This window comes from Camponotus vicinus, unplaced genomic scaffold (genome assembly GCF_025532165.1).
Source record: "Camponotus vicinus isolate PSW18456_S1 unplaced genomic scaffold, iyCamVici1.0 SCAF_2, whole genome shotgun sequence".
Lineage (NCBI taxonomy): Eukaryota > Metazoa > Arthropoda > Insecta > Hymenoptera > Formicidae > Camponotus > Camponotus vicinus.
In genome coordinates, this window is record NW_028141956.1 from 17,397,485 (window position 1) to 17,417,132 (window position 19,648).

General features: G+C 38.0%; 2 protein-coding genes and 1 long non-coding RNA gene across 3 annotated transcripts; 1 reads left to right on the forward strand and 2 right to left on the reverse strand.

The window, feature by feature from the left end:
- Positions 1 to 8,058: 8,058 nt before the first annotated feature.
- On the reverse strand, positions 8,059 to 9,038 carry LOC145966451 (uncharacterized). The gene is made up of 3 exons (XM_083090506.1): positions 9,027 to 9,038; positions 8,560 to 8,928; positions 8,059 to 8,487 (listed from the first exon to the last, which is right to left on the reverse strand). The coding sequence occupies exons 1-3, from the start codon at positions 9,036 to 9,038 to the stop codon at positions 8,059 to 8,061; spliced, it is 810 nt and encodes a 269-aa protein (XP_082946632.1).
- Positions 9,039 to 9,173: 135 nt separating this feature from the next.
- Positions 9,174 to 10,070, reverse strand: LOC145966452 (uncharacterized). Its single transcript, XM_083090507.1, has one exon. The coding sequence runs from the start codon at positions 10,068 to 10,070 to the stop codon at positions 9,174 to 9,176; it is 897 nt and encodes a 298-aa protein (XP_082946633.1).
- Positions 10,071 to 18,263: 8,193 nt separating this feature from the next.
- Positions 18,264 to 19,111, forward strand: LOC145966908 (uncharacterized). The gene is made up of 3 exons (XR_014437230.1): positions 18,264 to 18,365; positions 18,496 to 18,654; positions 19,006 to 19,111. It is a non-coding gene; the product is annotated as an uncharacterized LOC145966908 (long non-coding RNA).
- The last annotated feature ends 537 nt before the right edge of the window (positions 19,112 to 19,648 follow it).

The window sequence follows — 19,648 nt, forward strand, 5'->3', positions numbered from 1 at the left end:
TGTGTGTTTTAGTTTTTTTTTGTAAATTATTTATGATTAAAAATCGTAACGAAATAAAATCAATATTGCTCCTTTCCTTTTAAATAAATGAAATAAACAAATGTTTATTAATAAATTAGAAGCATTTCAATATCGTCATTATTACATTTAATAATGATGCCAGTTCCTGCTCGGTTTTTGCTAAAAATTTGATATCAAACTGCATAGCACAGATTCTGTTCGGTTTCTGCAATCAATCTGACATCAAACTGTTTTGCGCAGATCCTGCTCTGTTTCTGTCGCCAATCTGTTATAATAATTTTATACAACTTCTGCTCGATTTCTGCCAACAATCTAACATCAAACTGCATTGCACAGATTCTGCTCGATTTCTGCAATCAATCTGACAACAAACTGTTTTGTACAAGTCCTGCTCTGTTTCTGTCGCCAATCTTTTATAATAATTTTATACAACTTCTGTTCGGTTTCTGCCAACAATCTGACATCAAATTGCATTACTCAGATTTTGCTCGATTTCTGCAACCAATCTGATATCAAACTGTGTTGCGCAGATCTTGCTCGATTTCTGCCACCAATCTGCTATGATAAGTTTAAACAAATCCTGTTCAGTTTCTGCTATCAAATTATGTCAGCAGGTTTTGTAACATTTCTGCTGACATTCTGTTATCATTATTTGATATAACAAATTTTGTATGCAATCTGCAATCTTACTGTCGACAAAAATTTGTAGCAGAAATTGGCAAAATCTGTTTGAACAGACTTTGCTGACTGGGTATTATACTATTCAAATACGAACTTTTAAGCAATTATCATTACAAACCTCCGTCTCCTGACATAATTGTTAAGAAAATATAATTGAGTATAAAATGCAAAGGGCTTATGAGTTGACGCAGCACGTCCACTCTTATATTGACTATCTATGATTCGTTTCTCACGATTATATTGAGATGTACATCTAGTTCAGGCCTGGCTCACGAACTATAGCTCGTGCTTCCCCGCTTCCCCTTCCATTGGCGCGGGACGCGTGCACGTACTGTACATGCTGACAATGAGTGTAGAGCTGACGAATATGTGGAATAAGGAAGAGCGCGCGAGAATTGACAACCTTATAGAGGGGATAGGTGGATCGAGGAGCCTGAAAGGAAAGACGAAAAAAGGCAACCGCGAGAAGAGGGGGTATGTTCTCCTCCTCTCGTGCTCCGTGGGCGCCAGGTCTGATCTAGTTTGACAGTACTCAGACGTATAAAGGTAAAATTTTAGAAAATTTTAGAAAAAGACACCAGGGTCGAATCGTCTTGGCCTTGACATATGTTGTCAAGGTCAGTCCTGAGTAACATTCAAAAGATTTTAGCCGTCGCTCGTTGTTTATTAAAAAATGATTAACAAGAATTTCCAGGAATAATATGCAATATACGACTATACGAATTCCTAAGCAATGTTGATTTGACTTCTAAGAAGGTCAAGGTTATTTTAACTTTCTATGCAAAGCAAGCTCCACCTCAGACCACCTCTGAATCAGTGGGAAACAAGGTCTATTATTGTATGGTTCCACGTGGGTTTACAACTTTCCATGCGAAGCGAGGTCCACCCCACACCACCCCTGAGTCAGCGCGAAACGAGGTCTATGGTTCCTCGCTTCGCATGGAAAGTTATAAATTCATGCCCAGATAATACAGGACATCCTATGGATGTTCATTTTATGTCCATTTTACGTTCGCACGTCCATGGACATGAAATGAACGTCCATAGTACATCTGATTCCAGACATCCGTTAACGGCCAATATTTGGACGTCCATAAGATGTCCGGTCTTGGACGTCAAAGTTTCGCGCGAGCAAACAAGAATGTGTTAGTTCGTTCGTTTACCGCTATGCGACGGGCAATGCGCTATCTTTTTCGTACTTACGTTTTAGTTATGAGAATTATATAAAGTTTGCAAAAAGGGTAACAAATAAGAATAAAAATATACTGTTCAATTTAATTTCTGATCTCATTGCAGGAGCTTCAGATATTAAATTGACTTTATAAATCGGACAAGTAAATGTCCGGCGAATAAACGAAAATCATCCATTACCTATTTAAACTTGTTTATTGCACTTTACATTTTAAATTACCTATTTAAAATGTAAAGTGCAATAAGCAAATTTAAATATAAATAAAATTTTTATATGAGATTTTTATGTAGAATTTTATATGAAATAGATAAATTATATTATTTAATTATATTATTTAATTTTGTTGGGTCAAACGTTTTATATGTTATAAAGGCTGCATAATGCGATCTATTTATATATAATAAAAAATAATTTTATATATATATGATTAAATTAGGTCAAAAGTCATACGTAATTATATCTACACAATTATATATAATTAAATATAAACTTTTTTCTGGGTTTTGATGTTTATTTTAACAATAATTTTGAAGAAAAAAGCACTGAAAATGACGTCCATTTTAAATCCTTTTTTGGGTATTATTTTGGACGTCCAAAGTTGTGAAAAACCGATCTCCTATGGACGTCCAATGGATCTCCGTCGAACTTAATTCAGACGTCTTTTGGACGTCCCAATGTCCGAATTTGGACATCCATTGGACGTCCATGGGACGTCTATGTGCTATCTGGGATAGAAACATAAAATATGTGCCGTTAGATAAGACTTATAGAAAGACTAATTTATCGTAACAATTTTCAAAAATAAAAAGATATCCCTAAAAGTAATTTACGAATATTTTCTCCCAAAAAATAATTTACAGAAAGAATAAAAAATTTTAAAAAAAGGTGATATCCCTTTAAAAAAAATCTTACAAAAGTAAAAAAAAAATACGCAAAGTACATAAAGAATATTCTACCTCGTATGCAACAAAATATTTAATAAAAAAAAGTCCTTAAAAATAATTTACAATAATTTTTTCTCACAAAATCATTTGTCTAAAAAACAAAATTTCAACAAATAATTTTCATAAAAAAATATTAAAAAATAAAATATCAAAACTAAATATGAAATCAATAATTATTATTAGCCAAGTACTTAAGAACAATTTATAAATGTGATATAATATTTGCCATGAAATCAATTTTACATTGTAGAAATATTATACATAAATTCTCTCTAAGAAATTAAGACGCATTTTATATTTTTTCAGAGAAACTTGATTTTTAAAATAATTAAAATCAACACTAAATAAGAATTAGGATTCTTTTAATTCCTAAAACATTTTTTTATGTAATGTATATAATTTAAAAGAAACGTTTTACGCAAGTTTTAAATCGCAGTCTTTAAATCAAAGTAAGTTATAAAAAACGCATGGCGTACCCGGATCGTTTACATTATAAACAAATATAACTCCAATATTACGTCCAAGAGACTTCACGATTTTTTTCTTCCCCATGACCGGCGCACACGTGCACGACTCTCAAAAAATCGTTAATCGTGTCAATCAAATCGGAATAGGATTCTTAGTACGTGCTCCAAAAACGACAGCCAGATATTAGCGGGCTATAAAATTATAACCCAGACAGCACACGATATCTTATGGATATCCGTTTTATGTCCATTTCATGTCGGAATGTCCATGGACATTACGAAGATATTCATAAGATATACAATTTTGGACATTTCTGGAATATCCCAAAATGGATACGTTAATATATCCATATGATATCCAGTCCAAATATAGTAGTAGTAGTAGTAGTAATAAGAACGGGTGGGGCTAGATCAGTCCCTGATGTCACCTAGATCTAAAATATCTTCTGTAACCCCGTGGTTGTCTGAGGTTATATGTGGCGATCCAATTTGGCCCTTACAAGAAGGTTATATAGATCGCCCACCCTCACGTTTTGTAATGCACTGGGTTCAACGAACATGTGACCCCAAAGTGTGTATCTCCTAAGAGCAAGTGCGGGACAGTAGCACAGAATGTGAATGCTGTCCTCTTTTTCTTCGCCGCATAGCCGGCAGTCTTTCCGCTCGGCCAAGCCGAGATTGAATAAGTGGGCCCTGAGGGCCACATGGCCCGTGAGCAGGCCAATGGAGATATTGAGCTTCTTTCTGCTCATGGTTAGGAGTTTATCCGTCCTTTTAGAAAGGGATCGGTTCAGCAATAACTTGGCTTGACGACAGCCCTGAATCTGGTCCCACGAAACCAGATGTTCCCGTTTTAAAGACTCTTCGATGAGTCTTTTACCTATGGTAAAGGGGACGCCGACGACCTGTCTAGCCGGGACCTCGAGGGTGCCTAGCTTTGCCAGGCCGTCCGCCACTTCATTGCCATGAATTCCCTGATGACCGGGAACCCAGGCTAAGGTGATCCTATTGGATTCGCCTAGTCTGTTGAGCGCTAGCATGCAGTCCCAAACCACCGAGGACTCAGTGGTGGTCTTGGCTAGAGCGTTAATGGCTGCCCTACTATTGGATCAGATGATTATATTTCTATTGGTGGCTTTAACTAAGGTTAAGGTGTTTGCAAACACAAGGATTGCTAGAACCTCAGCTTAAAAAACCGTGGCCAGCTCCCCTAGGGAGTAATATTCCCTGTGGTTAGTCCTTGAGCCGTAGACTCTAGCTCCAAATCGTCCTTCCGCCCCCGAGCCATCCGTGTACCAGATGTCCCAGTCTGGCCGGCAGATTCGTTCTGGTTTACTCCAAACTTCCCTAGAAGGTATCTGGGTTTTGAAGAACTTAGAGACCTGGGATTTCCTAGGTATTCTATCCTGCAGCAGAGAGAATGGGTGTTCATGGAGGGACAATAGCCTGGTATGACCAAGATGCCGTCCTCTCCACTTACCCTGACACTTTAATCTGTAGGCAGAAAGTTTGGCTGTGCTGATAATAAAGCGGTCCAGGGGTGGAAGATAGAGTGCAATCTCAAGCGCCTCTGTAGGAGTGGTTCTCATAGCCCCCATCGCCGCCCTGAGGTAACAACCCTGAAGGCTTCTGAGTAGGTTCCTGGCCCCCACTTTCTTCACCCTGGGCCACCAGACCACCGCAGCATATGTGAGACGGGGCAGTAGAATGGCTTTGTAGATCCAGAGGGCAATATTGGGTTTAATGCCCCACGTTTTACCTACAGCCCTTCTACATGCCCACATGGAGGTGTAAAATTTCTTACGTTTGACTTCAAGGTGAAATTTCCAACTTAGTTTGGGATCAAGATGGATTCCCAGGTATTTCACCGAAGAAGTGTATGGTAGCTCTTTGCCCCAGAGCCTCAAAGGCCCTATGGGTTCGGGCTTGTATTTTCTGATAAAAATCATGGCCTCGATCTTAGACGGATTAACCGTGAGACCTTTGGCTTGACACCAGCTTTGAATAATCTTAAGTGCTTTATCCATGATCTCCTTAAGAGTTGAGAGAAAGCTGCCTCTCACGATTGCAGCCACGTCATCCGCATAACCACAAACGAGGAGGCCCGCTTCTTATAATTTGACCAGGAGTTCGTCTACCACCAGGCACCACAAGAGCGGAGAGAGAACGCCGCCCTGTGAGCAACCTCTGGCCGGGAGACCACTCAAAGTTTTATCTCCATAGTCAACAGTCAGAACTCTGTCCGATAGCATACTTTGCGTCCAATCGATCAGAGTTTCGGGGATGTGATGCCTGTGCATGGCCTCTTTGATCGCTGTATATGAGGCAGTATCAAATGCCCCCTCAATATCCAGAAATAATCCTAGGGCATACCCTCCAGTCGCCAGCTGTCTCAATCTTGCTCACAAGGTGATGAAGGGCAGTATCCGTGGATCTGCCCGCCCTATAGGTGTATTGAGAAAATGTCAGCGGTCGGGTAGTAAGGGGATATGTCCTAATATGGCTGTCTATCAGTCTCTCCAGTGTCTTCAAAACAAAGGAGGTAAGGGTAATGGGTCTGAAGTCTTTGGCCAAGATATGGCCGTTTCTGCCTGATTTAGATATAAAAGTGACTCTGATGCCACTCAGACAAGGGGCACGTGTCTAACGGTTATACTAGCCCTAAGTACTTTAACTAGGGGGCCTATCAAAAGGCTCAAACCTTCTTGTAAGCAGGCGGGATAAATCCCGTCTGGTCCAGGTGATTTATAGGGCTTCTTTCACGATGGGTCGCATGGGCCGCCGCCTCCGACCTTCATCCGGGTAGGTGAGGCTCGGGTCCGGGTGGGAGACAGTATTAAATACTTAGGACTCCGCCTGGACTCGATCTGGTCCTTCGGCGAGCACTTCCGCCGTCTGGCCCCGAGAGTAGAGGGAATGGCCATGGCCTTAAGCCGGCTACTCCCGAACCTCGGGGGACCGGGCTGAAGGGTTCGCCGAGTATATGCCGCGGTGGTGAGTTCGGTGGCCCTGTACGGCGCCCCAGTCTGGGCGGGCGACGTTTTGGCCACTCGCCGACTGAAAGACCTGTTTCGCAGGCTTCAGCGGCGGGTGGCCATCAGGGTGGTTAGGGACTACCGAACGGTTAGCCACGCGGCGGCGACGGTGCTTGCGGATATGCTCCCCTTGGATCTCGCGGCCCAAATGTACGAATCTATGTACAGGAGGGTTCGCGAGCTCCGTAATTGGGGGGTGGCCGTCACCGGCAAGCACCGTCGCATAGCGAAGGACCAGGCTCGACGGTCCATGATCCTCAAATGGACACGCGTCCTAGAGGATCCCAATGTCTTGCGAAGACGGACCGTCGAGGCCATAAGACCCTGTCTATCGGAATGGATAGACAGGGTCAAACGAGAAGGTATCACCTACTGGATGACACAGGTGCTCTCTGAACACGAATGTTTCGGGGAGTTCCTGTGCAGGATCGGGAAAGAGCGCACCGCAGAATGCCACCACTGCGACCATCCGCACGACTCGGCGCAGCACACGCTGGAAGCCTGTCCGGCGTGGGCGGCCGAGCGTGCGGACCTAGTGGTCGCAGTGGGGACAGACCTCTCGCTCCCGGCCATCGTGAGAGCGATGATCGGGAGCGGGGAGGCATGGAAGGCCGTGTCCTTCTGCGGCAAAGTGATGCTGCGGAAGGAGAACGCGGAGAGGGAGAGGGAGAGGCGCGGCGAAGGTCGTCGCCGCCGCGCAACTCCCTCTCCGCCGGGAGACGGGGGCCGGATGCCTCCGCCGATCGGACCACCTCCGAGAAGGCGGAGGCATCGTAGCCCCCATCGTCCTCCCCCTCGTACGAATAGAGGGGGAGGATGACCTCGACAGGGGGCGGGGACCCGGTAAGTCGGCCTTCACGCCCCCGGCCGAGGAGAGTCGGGGGTGCTGCCTCGGGGAGCGATAGCTCCCCGCAGCAGCACCCGAGATTGGAGACGGAGCCTTTCCGGGGCGTGGCCGAATCTCGATTCTGCGGGAGAGAGAGGGAGCCCGCCCCTGGAGGGACACGATAGAAAGAGCCCTGGGGTGCTGCCCGAATCCCAACCCCTCTCGAGGGAGGGAGGGGGGTCCACCCCGGGGCTCGGGGGGCCGGGGCTCGAGCGGGAGATTCGAGCCCCGCCCCCGCCCCCTGGAAACCCCAAGGAGGGCGTGGTGTGGAGGTGATGCCCCTTCGCGCCACAACTAGAGTAGGGGCCGCTGCGCAAGCGGTGGCATGAGCGGACCCCGGCCCAGTATGCTATCATGCTGAACGGGGTCCGCCCACAAGGTTAGGTCGGATGGGTGGGGGAGGACGTCTAGATGGAATGCCTTAGGCGAGCCCGGTCCTCCCTCCAAACACCCGAGTAGGCATCCGATAAAGTTTTAGTGGGTAAACAAGTCCTTCGGACTAGGAGTCCCACATAACCCGCCCTCCCTCCCCGGGGTAGGGCGGGTATCCATAAAGAATTTCTCCACCGATATCAAAAAAGAAAAAAAAAGGTGATTTATAGGGCTTGAAGGTTTTGACGGCCCATTCAACGCCTTTGGGATGGACTATCTTCGCCGCTTGTGACCAATCCCTGGGTTTAAAAACTTCCCTGGGTCTCACACGGGCGGTAGGAAGATTGTCGACCATTCGAAACCTGGGAAATGAGTCTCCATAAGGTGCTCGATAGATTCAGTGAGGTTGACTGTGTAGCTTGTGTCGGGACGCTTGAGGCATCCCAACTGGGTGCGATTGTCAGAGCTGAGTATTCTGTTTAGCCTGGAGGCCTCTGGAGCACTCTCGATGCTTGCGCAGAACTCTCCAGCTGCTGCGTTTACTTCTGACTGTTTCCTTGCTATACCTGCGTTGGGCGTTCCTAAAGGCTTCCCAGTGCGAAGACAAGCATGAATTTCTTGCCCTGTTAAAGAGTCTCCTGGTCTCGGATCTGAGCTTTGACAGCTTTTTGTTCCACCAGGGGACTTTGGTCTGGGACCGTATAAGTTTCAGGGGGCAGTTTGCCTCAAAGGCATCCGAGATAGCGTTACTTAAGCAAGCCGCGACAGTTTCCAGGTTATCCCTGGTATGGAATTTGGTCGGAACAGTAGTCAGTCTATTCTTCAAGTCTAGCCTGAAGCCGTCCCAATTCGTTTTCCTAGGATTTCGCCTCCGCAAGATCGTAGGTTGCTGGCGAAGGGTGAGGCATATCTGCCTGTGATCGGATCCTGAAGGTTCGTCTAAGACCCTTCAATCTCTTACCAGTTCAGACACGCCCTTGGTACAAATAGTGATATCGATTACCTCCTGTCTTCTAGCGTCCATGAAGATAGGTTCCGTACCTCTGTTTAAGATGATAAGTCCCTTGTCTAGGATGAAGTCATGCAGGCTCTCCCCTCTCGGGTTGATGTTTGAGCTCCCCCAACCAACATAGTGGGAGTTGACATCACAGCCCAGGAGGAGTTCGAGTCCTGCTTCCTCAGCATGGGCAACCAGGTTCTTGACGTTGTCCTGAGGTGGAGGATTGCAGGAATCGTAGGGCATATATGCTGATCCTATGAGTAAGTCCATTGTCCTCCCCTCCTTCAGGTTGATGCTCATCTGGACGACAGTTAGATCTTCGCTGCTAAGCTGAGGCAGAAAAGTGATATTAAGGCCTTTTGCTACAATGCATGTCCTTAGTTTGCGGTTCGAACAGGCTGTGAAAATAGTTCCACAGCCGCCCGAACTTTTGATGGCATTATTCAGGAGCCAAGGCTCTTAGATAATGGCAAGGTGTGTGTGCATCGCAGCAGTGCTCCTAGCAAGGATAGCCGAGGCGCCTTTACTGTGATGCAAGTTAATTTGGATGATGGGTACCGTGGAGACCGTTATATTTAGGCAGTCCCCCCTGGTGTCCCCTCCACAGATTCAGGCTTCCTGCCGCATTCCCTTTCGAGCAGCCTAACGGTTGCCCGTCCGAGACTGCAGCTGGGCCTGAAATTGCAGGACTTCAGGGCGTCTAGAGATTGATCCCCAATCAGGCAGGCGAAGTGGGTGCTCGTGGCATCCCTACTCACGCTCCTCTTGGTGACGATCCAATCTCCGGTCGCCAGTCCTGCGTTTTGTCTGCCGATGAGCCTCAAGGCTTCCTCAGCAGACAAGTCTGGCTCCTCCACGTGCACCACCATTCGATGGCGCCTAGGCAGCTCATCGACCGGCACTACACGTAGGGAGTTTTCTCCCACCTTCAGGTCGGAGGATAGGCTTTTTAGCCAGTCCCCGGACTGTTCGTCGTCGCACCCAAAAACAAATGCTCCGTCTCTCTCCCAGGAGCCGGAGAATGTGGGGGTTTTTGTACCCTCGGGTAACTCGAGGATACGTCCTTTGATCATTTTCCTGATCAATCCACAATCCGCGGCTCCTAGCTTCTTATCAGGGAAGCCCTCCAAAATGAGGGCTAGTCTGATAAGCCCTTTGGTCGCATGGGCATATGACCCTTGATCATTGATCTTGGGTCGTTTGCCCTGGCGAGTATCGTTGGGGCTAGGGGTGTTATTCCCCAGCCGGGCGCGTTTAAGCGCCACAGTCGGGGCTCCACCGCTACTGGGCCCTAGGAAAACTAGAATCACCTTCAGCGGGAGGGATTTGGGCTCTCCCTCCCTCTGAAGCTGTTTCTTGTAGCGTCTCCTTGCTGCTCCGCTATACCTGACTCGGGTTTTAGGTGCTCCCGAGTTGCATTCCTCCGGTCGTTCGCTCCCTAGAGAAGCCACGCCCTGGAGGACTTTGTCCATGGTGGTGTCTTTGTAAGTTGTTTATTTGTTCGTCGTGTCCATTTTCCCACGAGTACCGCGGAAGCGCGATATCACCCAACCAGAGCCGCGAATGGCTGGGGCTTGACTAAATAGCCCGGAGGTCGCCCGGTATCCTGGGAAACCGTTCGAGACGCAGCACCCCCTGCGCCACGCAGCCGTCGGCACGGTTTCATTAACACCTTGGCTTGGGGGATCCCTCTTCGTTAGTCGCACCCGGCTCTACCCCTTAACGGGTGGGCCCGGATGCGACCGCAAGCCCCTCCACCACGCCAAGGTGGTGACCGATTCGGGGGGAGTCCAAATATAAAAAAATAAATAATATTTTTGTAAACGCCGGGTGCTGTGTAACATATCAATAAAGCTGACCAAAAAAGTACCAAAATGTTTGCAATAATTAATTGAGATTTAAGGTTTGTTCTCGTCGCATACCTCAATAACATATTATGCTTCAACATATTTTCCTTTTAAAAAAATTAGACATTGATAATAAATTCAATTAAGTGCGCATTTTACGCGGATGGGTGATTGACTATTATAATGCCCCAGGCACGTTAACAAAAGTGTCGCATAGCAACGAATAAGGCGCGAAGATTATCAACACAGGGCGTTATGATCGATGCCGCGAGCCGTTTCTGCCTACTTCTGCCTACTTCTGCCTGTGTGCTACTCAAATGAAGTAAGTATAAGCTATATATTTATATTATATAGAATTATATATGTAAGATATGATAAAATATTCAGATTCTTTTTAGGTTAATTTGCCTCATATATAAGATATTTATATATAACCTCCAATATAACCTCAACCTCAAAAAGTAAAAAGCAAGTCTACTCTACTATAGTTAAATTTTGCTAAACCTGAAGGCAGGATTGAAGCCAGCGCATTTGATTTATTATCCAACCAAACTCAAAAAGGAAGGTAACGATTTAGTGTAATATAAGTTTTGCGTATCAATTTATTACAATATGATAAAAATAAGACACCGGTCATTAAAACGAAGAAGTGTATATAAAAAAACAACTAAAAAAGCATATTTATCTATTGCTGTAGATTATTTTGAAGAAAATTCCGTTGATACTGATTCAATTAATATGGAAAATAACTCGGTTTTGGATTCTGAAGCATCAACTTCTAATAATTATAATGATACATGTAGTGTAAAATATTCCTCTATTATTGAGAATGAGTGTTCACATACATTTGACAGTGAAATATTTAATGATATAATTTCAAACGTGTCTATAAATTTTGAAAAAAATGATTTAAATGAAAATAGAGAGAGTAATATAAACAACAACAATATATGTACTTATGATGAATCACAAAATAATATTGTTTCAAAAATGAAAGAATGGGCAACGAAACATAAAATTACACATTCAGCTATAAACGATTTATTAATAACTTTAAAGCCAGACTATCCTGAGCTTCCTTCTAATGTTAGAACTTTATTGAAAACTCCAAGAAAAATTACAGTAAAAAATGTAGAACCTGGCATATATTATCAGTTTGGATTGCAGCAGTGCATTGAAAACCTATTGTCAAAAACCCATAATTCTTTAATTTCAAATTGTATAGAAATTTTAATCAATATTGATGGTTTACCGATTGCTAAAAGTACTAGTAGTCAGTTTTATCCTATATTATGCTGTATATTTAGTACTTCTAATGTTGAAATTGTCGGTATTTATCATGGATATGAAAAACCAAACAATGCAAATATATTTTTAAAAGACTTAGTCGATGACATAAATAATCTAACATCTAATGGTATATATTACAGTACAAAATTATATTCAATAAAAATAAAAGCATTTATTTGTGACGCACCTGCAAAATCATTTATTACATTTACTAAAGGTTCAGGATATTACTCGTGTACAAAATGTTATGAAAAAGGATTATACAGGGTGAGGCATTTATAATGACACAAGCAATTTCTTCGAAAACGAAGCGAGATATAAAAAAATGTTTTAGACAAAAGTTATATGGCTTGAAGGAAGACATAAGATGGTGCCATTAGTTTTACCTTAAAGATTCACCTGAAGGTCACGTGAAGGTCACCTCCAACTTTTTAAATGGGATACCCTATATACTTTTGCATATTCTTATAGCTTGCCTCAAGAGCTTTCCAAAACACTATAATAAAGTATTTTTTTATTGAGTACTTTTCGAGAGATGAGGCTTGAAATAATATCTTAATTTTACATAAACTATAAAATATCTAGTAAAATATTCATTTCTTGATTATCTTACCTTAATACTTTTATGTACAAAATAATGAGAGAAATCAATTGGTGTAAAGAAAACACATAATTGTTTCGAAGAAAAAATATGTAATTTGCAATTACAATTACATATTTTTTCTTAAAAACAGCTGTGTGTTTTCTTTACACCAATTGATTCCTCTCATTATTTTGTACATAAAAGTATTAAGGTAAGATAATCAAAAAATGAATATTTTACTAGATATTTTATGGTTTATGTAAAATTAAGATATTATTTTAAGCCTCATAACTCGAAAAGTACTCAATAAAAAAATATTTTATTATAGTGTTTTGGAAAGCTCTTGAGGCAAGTTATAAGAATATATAAAAGTATGTAGGGTACCCCATTTAAAAAGTTGGAGGTGACCTTCACGTGACCTTCAGTTGACTCTTCAATGTCAAACTAATGGCACCATCTTATGTCCCCCTTCAAGCCATAAAACTTTTATTTGAAACATTTTTTTATATCTCGCTTCGTTTTCGAAAAAATTGCTTGTGTCACTATAAATGCCTCACCCTGTATATTAATAATCGTATTTGTTTTCCTAATATTAATAACTTAACTTTGCGTTGTGACAGTGAATTTAGATCTAAGCGTCAAGAAAATCATCATATTGGTAACTACAATATTAGAATCCATTGTAAATATTGACATGATACATGATTTTCCATTAGATTCCTGACAAAAACAGTTACGTCACATCCTCGTCGAATCCACGTATTTTACGTGGCTTACGTGGATGCAGATTTATCCACGAATTACACAGAATCTGAAATCAGATTCCAGATCAGCGACCCCAAAAATCCATGTTTTCAGTTCTCAGTTCAAATTTGAGCGAAATTAAAATTTTTGTCCATCATATTGGATCCGCCATCTTGAATTTTCAAAATCTGATTTCAGATTCTCCATCAAACCCATATATACAGTTTTCAGTCCAGGTTTTCGGGTTTATAGTTTAAAGTTTACAGGTTTAATGTGAATGCTCATGAGGTTGTTGGGCTATAACGACGCAGGGTTTGGAATTCATCATGCCATCTTAAAATGGCCGTAACTTTGCAAGGAAAAATCGTAGATGACCATTCGACAGCTCATTTTGAAGGGAAAGAGTAGTACTAAATGATGCAATTAGAAGAAAAGAGCTAAAAAATTTTGTGCGTCCTGTACATAACCTCAAAAGTAGCCCAAAAAGCCATTTTTCGAGTATATAACCTCAAATATCTCAAAATCCTGACGTGATGGGCCAATTCTGACCTCGGATTCGGATTCTACGCAGAAAATTACTTCGGAAATGACCCCCAGCTGCCCAACAACAAAACCTTGTAGACCTGTGTTATCTACGTGGATACAACTTTCTTTTTTCACTTTATTACATCGAGGTACTTTATTCTCGAAATATCAATGTAGATTTTATGTGGATATTTCTATTGAAATTATGATTAATCATTCAACGACTCGGTAATATTGTAATGTTAAAAGATATTTTATTAAAATTTTTCAATTGTAATTTTGTATCTGAAATATTTCAGAAATATACCTGCATCATGTTTTTTATAATATTTATATTTATATTATAATATTATAATATTTATATTTTATATAATATTGTATTTGCAATATTTCTGAAATCTTTCAGAAAGATAAAAAGTTTGCTAAAAAAAGATTATATCTGTATGTTTCTAAATATGTAATAGTAATTATGTATATAGAATATGCTTCCTCGCTTTGCCGTTATGCGACGCTGCATCAAATTAGCTAACTCGTATTCAACTTTTCGTCATAAAGTGTATATAAAGAACTGATACTAACACAGTCCGAAGTTTATTTTTTCTTTTAAGGACCGTCTACGATGGAAGTAATATTGATGGAGTGGACGGTGGAGTAAGGCATAAGCAAATGGTTCTTTTCCATTTCGCATTACTCCTAGTCTTACGCCTTACTCCACCGTCCACTCCACCGATATTATTTTCATTGTAGACGGTCCTTTAGTCAGTTTAATTTAATAAACTGATTTAATTTAAAATAATTTGTTTAGTAATCTGGATCGCTTGTTGGAATTCAGAATATGGAACAGATTATTTGAAATTAAACAGATAAATGGGAGATAGCCTATTTATTGCGTATATTAAAAATAAAATATAAATAAAAATAAAATTATTCTTATGGCCGAGTGTATTTATATACTTTTATAAATGTCCAAGATATTCACTTATCAAAAATGAAAAAAGTAATATGTCTCGAAAGTTCATGAAATTTTCACATAGATTCCACGTAGATTCTAGTACCGTTTTTGAGCGGATTATCCACTCGAATATCCACGAGGATTCAACGATATTAATCTACGTGATAATAACGTGGATTTCACGTACTGTTTTTGTCGGGTTATATGCATTTAATTTGTTTAGGAGTCGTTAAAAAATTGCTTATGTTTTGGACTTATGGAAAACCATCAACAAAATTATTATACAATCAAACATCTAATATTTCTAAGTCATTACTTAATTTAGCATGTAATATAACGACAGAATTTAATCGTAAACCTCGTGATCTCAATGAAGTCAAACGGTGGAAAGCAATAGAATTCCGACAATTTCTTTTATACACAGGTCCTGTATGTCTTAAATCTATTATAAGTCATGATAGATATATTAATTTTTTATCGTTACACATAGCCACATCCATTTTATGCAATCCAATAAATTATAAAAAGTATATAAATTATGCAAAATCTTTAATGCAATATTTTGTAAAGACATTTATAATTTTATATGGCAAAGATCAAGTATTTCATAATGTACATAACCCAGATAGCCAAATGCAATGAGGTTGCTGTCATGTTGCCAATAATTGTTGAAGCAACTAATTTTAACAAACTAGAGACAAGGTGAGACAGCATTATGTCTGTTACGTTGAACTCACATGAATTCATGTGCTAATAACAACAAATTGATTGCAACGTGTCAGCATATTGCTGACATGTTGTAGACAACGTAATATACCAATATTGCAGACCATTTGCTTCGTTAATTGATTGCATGTAGAAGCAGATATATAGCTGCTTTCGTAACGCATTCTATTTCGATGTCAGCAAGTATACTGCAAATATATAATAATACATGCGATGCATTTGTTTGCTGAATATGTCATATCAAGCTTGGCTATCTGGGAACTTGTTACACATTTGTGATGATGTTGAAAAATTCGGAGCATAAGATCAATTTAGTGCATTTGCATTTGAAAATTATTTACAGTCATTAAAAAAATTAATTAAAAAGCCTGAAAAACCATTACAACAAATAGTTCGACGAAAATATGAAATAGATAACAGTAGTTCATTAAATAAAAATGCAATTGTTAATCGCAAATTACATTTTTTTTTTCGAAACAATTATGTGTTTTCTTTACACCAATTGATTCCTCTCATTATTTTGTACATAAAAGTATTAAGGTAAGATAATCGAGAAATGAATATTTTACAAGATATTTTACGGTTCATGTAAAATTAAGAAATGATTTCAAGCCTCATAACTCGGAAAGTACTTAATGTAAACTAACTTAATTATAGTGTTTTGGAAAGCTCTCGGGATGAGCTACAAGAATGTGCAAAAATATATAGGGTGTTCCATTAAAAAAAATTGAAGTGACCTTCACGTGACCTTCAAATGACTCTTCAAGGTCAAACCAATGGTACCATCTTATGGCACCCTTGAAACCAAACAACTTTTGTCTGAAACATTTTTCTCTAAAATGCTTAGTTTTTGAAAGAAAAGGGGTGTACGGGTGGTCTAGGACACCCTGTATATGTACATATACATGATGAATTATTTCTCAAAGATCCTTAGAGCTTTTTTTTATAAAAAAAGAAATTTGCTTTTTAAGTTGTTTTTTGATACACTTCTTTTGAATATTAATAAATTGTTAATTAGTTAATTTTACTTTTTCTCTTATACAAATATATGTTTTGTATATTTGTGAGTAATAAATAATATACTTATAACTGATGAGAAGAAATGAAGAAAACGTGGACAGTTGTGCGGTTTGAAGATGAAAATGTAGTGGAAGCAGTGCCAACAACTTGGATAAGTAATAACACATGTTATTGGCCACCATATACAATAGAGAAAGTCTTAAAAGCTATAAAAGATCATGCTGAGTGTGATCGTTCATGGGCGAGTTATGAAGTGTACGTTTTAAAAAACAGTACTTCTGGTAAGAAATAAAATGTATTATACCCCATTGTATTTCACACACATGCGCACGCGCGCGCGCGCGCACACACACACACACACACATGTACACAAAATATTTAACATTTCATAAACTAAACATTTATATATATGTATATTACAATTTATCATTTTAGAAAGTTATCAAGCTTGTAGGCTAAAAGCCAAAAAGGCAGAAGATACATCAGATTTAACTTCTGATAATAACAAAAGAAAAAGAAAAAAAAAACGTAATTATGATAGCGATTCTAGCGTGGAATCAGACAATGAATCAACGGAGTTACCATCTCCACCAAGTATAATTAAACATTTTTTTAATTGCTTTCTTTTATTGCTATATACGTGTATGTATCGATATTTTTTTCATAAAAGAAACACCCAAAAATTTGTGAATGGTGCTTTTGCATCATTAAATTATTTCATACAATACATATGAAAAAAGTATATTGCTTTTTTTTTAAGAATTAAAATATGGCAATATATATTTTTTTCTAGATTTACAAGAGCATTCTGACACAGAAATCTTAGAACCAGCAGGCAAGTTCTTATTTATTATTTCAATGTTTGATTTATAATGTTAAAAATTATTATATTAATACTCGTTAATCTTTCAGATAAAAATCCCATAACTGAGAAAGAAGAGAGTTATACACAAAATAGTACATTCCACAAACATTTCATTTAACAATTGTTTGCAGTTGTTTACATCTATATATTATTACATCATGCATAATCGAAAACCTACGTTTATATCATTTTAATCTTACCTATATTTCAAATATGAGATGCAATAACTATTTAAATAACAATATAGAAAATAACACATGTGCAATATTTAATTTAAAAGATAAATGTTCTAACAAACAAAACTGTATAACATCAGACAAGTTTTTGTTATTGTATATTTCAATATATAATTTCTATAATAATTTAAATATTAATTTATTAATTTTTTAGATCAAAAGTCTTCAAAAAAGACAAATCTAGAAAAGAAAATACATATTTTGGAAAGAGATATGACTCCAAATAATGACGTACCTGGACCATCTAATACAAATATTTGCGCTTCTAATAATATGCAACAAAGATATTTGCAAAAAGGTATGTGTTTATGATTATTTCTGCTAATTCTCTTAATTCTCATAAATAGCTTTATTGTTAAATTATTTTCAATTAAAGTTTGTTATGCATGCAGTTTGTTATAATTACGATTTATTTTTGTATACATGAATGTTCATACTATTTACTTTTAATCAAATATATTCTTTATCGGGCGCAGTATATTATTAATTAAATATATGTGTATTATTTAATACATGAACAAATCATTTTATATGTGAACATGATAGACATAATACAAGTTCTAATTACAGAAAAAGAAACTAATAATAATGCACAAATTTGCACATGTTGCCCCATTCATAAAAATAGTGGTACGTATCAAGTATGTTTACAGTTTTAATTAAGTATTAGCTTCTAATACATTTTAATAAATTGTTTTTATATTGTAACCGGTTTTAGTTTTTATCATAACTTTTCTTTTAATCCTTTTGTTTAGATGAAAAATTCCGAAGAGTATTTAAAGAATTATTTTTGATTAGAGAAATCACAAAAAAATGTTGTGAAGAACTAAAAGTTACAATTATGGAAAAAGGAAATGTAAATGTGACAGATGGGAATGAGCCTACATTTTTAAGTACATTCCATTTTCCATTGCAAAATATACAAGAATTGGAAGAAGTAGAACAATATCTCGAAGAACGAAATCGTTTCCAATCCACCGTATGTTCTCTATATTTTTGCTTTGATTCAAGTTTTTATAATCAACTTTAATTATTCATTATTATAAATTAAATATTGCTTTTATTATAAATTAAATTAAATATTTGCATATTGCTTACATATTTTTTAGGTACGAGAACTGTCCAAAATAGGAGGAACTACTCCATATGATTTTATAAAACGATGTTTGTCACTTCTCTTCACAAATAGATTTGCTGAACAATACAGCTGGTACGGTGCCAAAAAAAGCAAATTTTTGGAAAATTACATTTAGCAAATGTGTTACTAGGTAAGTTACTGCTAGTCAAGTCATCTGAAATATGAATATAAGTGCTAAGACATAAGTTCCGATTCATATTACATCAGTTCTGAAAAATAACATGTTTAAAAAGTTACTACTAAAGTTACTAAGTCACTAATTTAGAAAAAAATATATGTAATATAACAAAATATAATATAATAAAAATAATATAATTATAGCATTAAAATATAATATCACTTTATTCATTTTTATGTTGGAAAAGTATGTTCAATATTTTTCACAGAATAGTATTCTAATATTAATTCTTATTCTAAAGCCGAAAATTGACTTAATTGATTTATTTGTACATTTGTTTATATACAATATATTTCTATTTAGAAAGTGCTCAACTGTGCAAAGCGGCGACAACTCGAAAAGAGGTAGAAGAAGTCATTAAAGCCTGGTTAAGACGTGGAAAAGAAAGAGCGGGAAAGGAAGAAAAATAACTACATTTATTATACCAAAGAATGTTATGAAACATATAAGTATTATTTATGTTATTAAAAAGATATAGAGGTTTATTTATATGCTATAATTATAGAGGTTTATATTGTAAAACTAGAGATACAATTTGCGAATTTATTTTTATTGTCAATTTGATGTTTTGGTTTTCGAATATAATTATTAGAGTTAAAATAAACTCTTGAATAGGCCGCAGTTATGCAATATATGGAACCAACTCTAATTATATTCGAAAACCAAAACAAGTTAAACTTTTTTTTAATAAAAAATAAAACTAGGTATATATACATATATGTATATATATAATATGTATATATATATATATATATATATATATATATAAGTATATATATATATATATATATATATATATATATATATGTTTCGTTTAAAAATTACGATATGTTTAGATCATAAAGGTTGTTCTTTTTTCACACATATAATACACATTCTTTTTATTTGTTTTATAATCATTTTGTGCAATAAAAGTAACATTTAAATAATATGTGATATTGCATTA

Bases quoted from the DNA above. Each gene is read 5' to 3' on its own strand.
- LOC145966451 (XM_083090506.1), bottom strand. The intron at 8,488-8,559 runs GTAAGAGATTGA...ACCCTTCGCCAG, and splicing joins CCAAGGGCGTGTCTGAACTG to CAACCTACGATCTTGCGGAG.
- LOC145966452 (XM_083090507.1), bottom strand. From the start codon at position 10,070: ATGGACAAAGTCCTCCAGGGCGTGGCTTCTCTAGGGAGCGAACGACCG.